The sequence below is a fragment of the Eptatretus burgeri genome, chromosome 5 (assembly GCF_056783735.1).
Source record: "Eptatretus burgeri isolate ZD-2024b chromosome 5, Ebu_testis_v1, whole genome shotgun sequence".
Classification (NCBI taxonomy): Eukaryota; Metazoa; Chordata; class Myxini; order Myxiniformes; family Myxinidae; genus Eptatretus; species Eptatretus burgeri.
In genome coordinates, this window is record NC_140965.1 from 32,647,379 (window position 1) to 32,654,555 (window position 7,177).

Here is a 7,177-nt window from a genome sequence, read left to right on the forward strand (position 1 = left end):
TCCAGTTTTATATATATTTTTATTTTGACAAACCACACATTTGGGGAGCAGGGTGAGTGCCAGAGCAGATTGCATCCATTGACTGCTGATGGGGGTGAGACAGCAAATGGCATAATTTGAATCCATTCAACTGATCAATCAACTGCCACCAGCCATTACTCCAGCTGTAATCCCATTTTATTATAGACCGAGTGATGTCAAAAAACATGAAAATTGATGTGACAAAAGACTCGTGGATTGTTTCAAGTACAGCATTCTATCCCTTTGAGTATGAAAGAGTGCCAGCCAGGGAGGTTTTCGAGTGGGCTTTATTAGCCTTTCAGAGTTCTTCTGCAAGGCACGCACCCTGTTACCACGACACCACATCCCCTTGATCTTAAATATAATAAATAAAATCTTTTAAAAATTTTTTTATTTATTTCCCCCCTTTCAAACACATTGGCTGAAATGAGACAAATGTCAAATTCAGAATTTTTTTTTTAAAGTTGTTTTTAATGCAGAATTGAAGCCGATTATTATTTATTTTTTTCCTTTGGTTCAACCTTGTGATAAGTATAATGCAATATATGTATAACCCAACAACATTCTGTTGTTGACATTTATCTTACTGCTACGCCTGTTTCGATGATCTCAAATATTTTTACCTTGTGTGGTTGGCCACGGAAAGTCCTGAGTCTCGTGAAATGATTGGCGAGGCCTGGCATTTGACTGAAGGTGGCAGCACTTTGTAATTTCAGGAATAGCGATAACTCGCATACTCTTCACAAGATGTGGGCTTCTTAGCATCCACTGAGCAGTGCTGTCAGGACAGGTACTTGAAGGCTTAACCTCCATTGGATGGATGGTGCGCATACACTAATACATTGACCTACATGTGAAACACAAGGGTGGCAGTTTGTAGCTGATTTGAGATTCAAATCCATGCTCAACAGCTCCGTCTCTATTCTGTTTGTGATGATTTTGTGTTTTTCATTCATTAGCATCTTCAATTAGGGATGACAGGGTGGCTGAGAGGTACACACACTCACTCTAAGCTGTCTTACCTGGGTTTGAATCCTGACCCAACTATAAATTGTCATCCTGGTGTTTCACAAGCAGTGTGATTCATCAATGTACATGTTGGCCTTCGGATCTCGGATGGATTCTCAACAGGTGTCCCATGTGCCAGGGTGGGTGTTAAAGATCCTATGATGTTCTTCATTAAGAGAAGATGAGCTATTGCCGGTATCATGGCCAAATTCCTGCCCTAATCTAATTTGAATGTCAGGCCTGGCCAGCTGGTTCCTGAAAGACCTGGGCCAAGTTCCTCTCTGGCCCACCCTACATGAATGTGGGAATAATTGTGGCTGCTAATGAAGATCATTAGCATCATCTATTGTATTTCCTCAACTTTTATCATATAAATTACGACAGGGTGTGTGAAATAACATCGGCATCTAATGCCTTAACATTTGTTTCAACTCCACGAAATGAATGATGTATCCACAGGCCTTCCTTGTTGGTGCACAGAGTAACATTCACTATTCAGGAGGTCTGGTGTAAATCTTAATGGGAGTGGTTGTGGGGAAGAGTATGAGATGGCTGTAGGGTGTTGGGGAGAGGAATATGGTTGTGAGAGAGGTGGAACATGGTGGGTATTGGAGGGGTTGTGGTCAAGGGGATGGAGGAAGTGGAAGAAGGTTTGAGTGAGTATCGTTGAGATGAGTGGAGGAGGATTGGATAGGGTTTGTGCGTGAGTCAGAACAGACACTTTCACACCACCAAAGTGGGGTTATCACACCTTTGGATATTGCTCACCACAACTTCACCATATTTACTATTTGACATTAAATGTGCATTTTCCTTGGGTTACAAAATAAAAATCAGTGCAATGGAATTTTTGGTGTAAACAATAAAAATAAGAGTGGGACTAACTTTAAACAGAGCTAAACTTCTGCGCTCGTCGAGCCTTTATTGCCCGAGATGATTTCACCACTTGGTTTTGTCAAAATATAATTAAAGAAAATGAAACTAAATTTGTCGGTTTCTCCTCCATTGTTAAATTGAAAGAGTTCAAACACATTTTGCTAAGTATTGATGCGGTGGTTAATTTCAATAGTACCGTAGCATTTTAAAGAAGCATTTATATGATAATTAATTTACAATGCCATTTAATATGAGCATAGTTTTCAATAATCTATGAACAAGGCTAATTTTGCATCGTCATGTGACTTGATGGTTAGGGCAACGTTTTAACAGTAGTTTGTCGAGCTCTCGATTGATGGTAAAATAATCTTGGAACCCCTTGGGAAAGCCACCTGGTTATTTCCATAATGGGGGTGGAGATGTTATTTTCTTTTTAAAAAATTATTTAAATATTTTAGTTTTACAAAAACAAGAAGTGTGCTTCATTCCTTTTGAGCATTGATTATGAATACAGAGTGCAAAGGTTGAAGCTGGAAGGCCACGTTCTTCAGTCACCACCAATTTAGATGCTGTGCATGCTGCATCGTTTAACTGTTCATGTTGGAGTTTTGACTGAGGTCGAGGATGTAAACCTGGTTTCCATTCGATCGTCCTGAAGCAAAGAAAACCTGGAAAGGCAGGTGTACCTCAATTAGGTCATTTTAATTTGTAACATCTTCACTTAACTGGTATACAAAGGTAAGCCTTCCATCTGGTCCTGCTTAAGTACCACTTTGTAAAAGGCCATTTGTACAAGCATTGTTCTTGTATCCACCAAGTTGACTGCAACACACTTTTCAACACCATTTATTTTGTGTCGTTTGGTCATTTGGTCTCCTCCCAGGATTACCAGACATCCACGGCTTTTATTCCAAAGCTTCATTAGTTGCGAAATCAAAGATTTGAGTGTATATTGATTGGTCTGCTCTATTAGTCTTGTCTCTCTTTGTTTGTACAGTCGTGGCTAAAAATATTGGCACCCTTGCACTTTTTTCAAATTATGCTTCCAGAAAATTGTTGAAGTTTTAAAATCTTTTGGTATCCACATATGTATTTCTTTGGTTTGCAGTGAAACAAAACAAAAAAGCTGAATTTTTCTTTACTAAATCTTCGCTTATTCCACACAGGAATCCTAAAATGGCCTGGACAATATCATTGGCATCTTTAAGTCCTGAATCAAAAACAAAGGTTCTGTAATATTAACAGTGAAATGTAGAATTGTGGAGACCAAATACTTTTGTCAATTTCAACTTATTTTTTCGAGAAAATTGTGAGTTAAGTGAAAGGGTACCAACATTTTTGGCCATGACAGCATGTCGGTCACCTACAAGTCACATTTTTTTACTCCAATCTTCATGAAACTTAACCACCTCATAGAAGGTAGTCACAAGCAAGAAGCATATTGTTTTTGAGGTCAATCGGTCAAGGTCACAAATTGTCAATTTTCATCCGGTTGACTTGATGTGTGTCTATATATATATATATATATATATATATATATATATATATATATATATATATATATATATATATATATATATATATATATATATATATATATATATATATATATATATATATATATATATATATATATATATATATATATCCCTGTGTCGTAAGAGGCGACCAGGGTTGCATCAGGAAGGGCATCCGGCGTAAAACGTGCCAAATCACTGCGGATCATACGGATGATCTGCTGTGGCGACCCCCAACGGGAGCAGCTGAAAGAAGAAGATATATATATATATATATATATATATATATATATATATATATATATATATATATATATATATATATATATGTGTACTTTCTGGGTGATGTACACAGCTGAAATTTTGCGTGCCGATGGAGATCAAAGCCGGTACAACGGGGGAAAAGAATCACAGAACCATCAGGATGCATCTATAAATGAAAATATAAATAAATGAAAAATCAAATGTTGGTGAGCGATCCGAGACAATGGGGAAGCACGGTTCATATGCTTACACGATGTGTAAACACACCCAGCTAGTATTGTATATAAAGCTGAAAAACACGGGTGGACTGTGAACCTTCGTCGAGGTGAAGCTTCGGTCGACCCATGTGAGTATGTCTTAATTATGTACTTCTACTGTTTGAATGTGTCTCATAATTAATTACTTATTCTTGTATCTTGACTGCCTTAATTATGGACTATTGGAACATGCTGTTTTGACCTTTAGAGCCCTTTCACCTTTTAGTCCCCTGAAGATCATTTATACCCCTAAACATTTTTTAGACCCTTTTGACCTTTTAAAACCCTTTCAACATTTACATCCTTTAGACCCATTAAGACCGTGTAGACCCCCTTATTCTTCGAACTTTTAGACCTTTAAACCCTGTTTGGATTATTTTGACCCTCTGGCCGCCTTAGACCTTTTTGACCTGCAACTACTGTTGAAACATACCCTTTAGACCCACTTTGATTCACTGACCTTCAAACTCTGACCCTTTGGACCTTTTCGCTCCTGAAAACCTTGTAGACCCTCAATAACCTTAAGACCCTGAAGACCACATTCAACCCCGAAGACCAATTAGAACCCTGCAGACCCCATTAGACCCTTTAGATCTGTACCTACTGTTGGAACATTCCCTTTAGATTTTTAGGCCCTTTGGACCTGCAGACCCTTCAGACTGACATCACACAAACATCTATCATCTTGCAATACACAGACTATACTTATTTCAGCAAGTAATGCACAATCTCCAGCCACCTGGAGGGTGGGTACCTCTGCCAGGTTGAACAGAAATTGCATATGGGGTCAGACCTGGTTCACCAAAAATCAGAACGATCAATTTAGCCTTTTTGAACCGTCAAAGGTTTCCATGACAAACGATTAACCCCATTATAATGAAATGGGCCTTTTGTGAATTTGTTATTATCATACCGTACCTTAGTAATTTTTGTAGACATCAAATTTAAATTTGTACGTATATGTCATGTACAAGGTCCGTCTAAAAAGTAACGGGACTGAGCCTGCTGTGTGCTCCACTTACACAACTTGAATGAACGGGTTGTGTCACCATCTTTTGCAACATTCCAGCAATAATATATGATTGGTGATGGTTGACTGCGCTCATTGTGTGATTTTTTTTAATTTTTTTTTACAGGTCGTGCTTTACATGTTGTCTAGTTTGAGTCGGCGCGCTGTGAGTCGTGAACAGAGCCAATTTGAAGTTTCTTGCCAAGCTTGGCAAAACACCTTCCAAATCCTTCGCAATGCTGCAGCAAGTCTACAGGGAAGAAACGATGTCACGTAAATGTGCATTTGAATGGCACAAGTGGTTCAAAGAGGGACAGGAGGAGGTTGAAGACGATCCACGGTCTGGAAGACCTTCAACGAGCAGAACGGTGGACAACATCGAGCGTGTGAAGCAGATGGTGCGTGCAGATCGTCGACTCACGGTGCGGATGATTGTTGAGGAACTTTCCATCAAAAAGGTCACTGTCTGGAGCATCATCACTGAAAATCTCAAAAGCGCAAGGTGTGCACAAAGATGGTTCCCAAGCTGTTGTCCGAGGACCAGAAACAGTAAAGAGTCACTGTCTGTCAAGACATTATTGAGCGCCTCGAGGACGATCCGGACCTACTCGGGAGAGTCATTACTGGCGATGAATCGTGGATATTCGAATACGATCCCGAGACCAAACGGCAGAGTCGTCAGTGGAAAAGTCCGGCATCACCAAGACCAAAAAATCACGGATGTCAAGGTGATGCTCATCATGTTTTTTGACATCAAGGGCATCGTCCACTGAGTTTCTACCACATGGTCAAACAGTGAATCAATATGTGTACAAGGAGATCCTCCGGCGCCTCGTGAGATCAGTCCGGGACAAGAGGAGGGATCTGTGGGAGAACAATGCCTGGGTGCTCCACCATGACCGCTCCTGCTCACAGTACCCTGAGCATCCGACAGTTTCTGGCAGAGAGGAACGTGCCAACTCTGGAGCAACCCCCGTATTCGCCAGACTTGGCCCCTTGTGACTTTTTTTGTCCTATTCCCCAAGCTCAAGGGGGTGATCAAGGGGACCCGATTTCCTGATGTGGAGACCATCAGAAGGGCCGTGATGACAGAGCTCTGGAGGATTCCAGAAGAAGCTTTCCGGGGGTGCATCGAGGCGTGGAAGAAGAGGATGGACAAGTGTGTGAGACTGGAGGGAAACTATTTTGAAGGGGACAAGCTGTGATCTCAATATATTTTTTGGAATAAAATTTCTGTGAAGTCAGTCCCGTTCCTTTTTAGACGGACCACGTATGTGAGGAAAATTTGGTCAAACGTAGTCATTGGTCAAGTCCATCTGAAACGTATAAACTCCTGTAAGGTGGCAATTATAAAATATATCAACCAAATTCATGCAGAACATTCAATCAAGTAAAACACTTGATAGATCAAATTTTAGAAATTACCAAATTGTGGTTTCCATGGCAACTAGTGTTTATTTGGATTTTGCAAGTATCGTGCTCTGAATGATGTCTTTGTTGTGTTGTTTGTTTTAATTATGTGGGAGAGGAGCGGGAGGGGCGTGAAGTTCTTGTAATATGATAGTACAATTGTTCAATAAATAGAAACTTTTATTTATGTATTTAAAAAAAAAAAAAGTAGACAATATTTTGCTAAGAAAGTATTTTGGGGTTGAAGACATCTACGATGGATTGTTGGAAACAACAGATTGGAAATGTCTGGATGTTAACGAGGATGGATTTTTGTTAGTTGCAAAATCGAAAATTTTTCAAGCATATTGCTTAGTCGATTGTGTTATTCTGTCTGTTTGTCGTCTGCAGGTCGCAATTCTTAACCGATCTTCACGAAACTTCACTAAATGGATATGCATTTCATGTCACTGAATTCAACGAGTCAAATATTTTGAGGTCAACATAGACCAAAAGGTCAACATAGTCCCAAGGTCAACAACTAGGGTGGTATTTCTAAAATCCTCAATTTTCATCCGAGTGACTTGCAATTTGAAGAGGATACTGTATATTTCATGTCACTAAATTCAAATGGCTAATTATTTTTAAGGCCAAAGGGCCACAACGAAGGTGAGGTTTCTAAAATCCTCAATTTTCATCCAATTGACTTGAAATTTGAAGAGGATTTATATTTCAACGAGCCAATTATTTTTGACGTTAGCGTAGGCCCACGGTCAGCAATTAAGGCGGTATTTCTAAAATCCTTGATTTTCATCCCATTGACTTGAAATTTGAAG

General features: G+C 39.5%; 1 protein-coding gene across 8 annotated transcripts in view; it reads right to left on the reverse strand.

Moving 5' to 3' along the window:
• Nucleotides 1–7,177, reverse strand: part of LOC147026185 (traf2 and NCK-interacting protein kinase-like) — a 162,658-nt gene continuing 155,481 nt past the window's right edge. For all 8 annotated transcript variants that reach the window (XR_015058141.1, XM_085881320.1, XM_085881316.1 and 5 more), the window contains one exon: nucleotides 1–2,573. Coding sequence is in view for 7 of the 8 variants with exons in the window: in XM_085881320.1 (XP_085737446.1) it covers nucleotides 2,493–2,573 (81 nt within the window). In the remaining variant the exon portion in view is untranslated. The remainder of the gene's footprint in view (nucleotides 2,574–7,177) is intronic.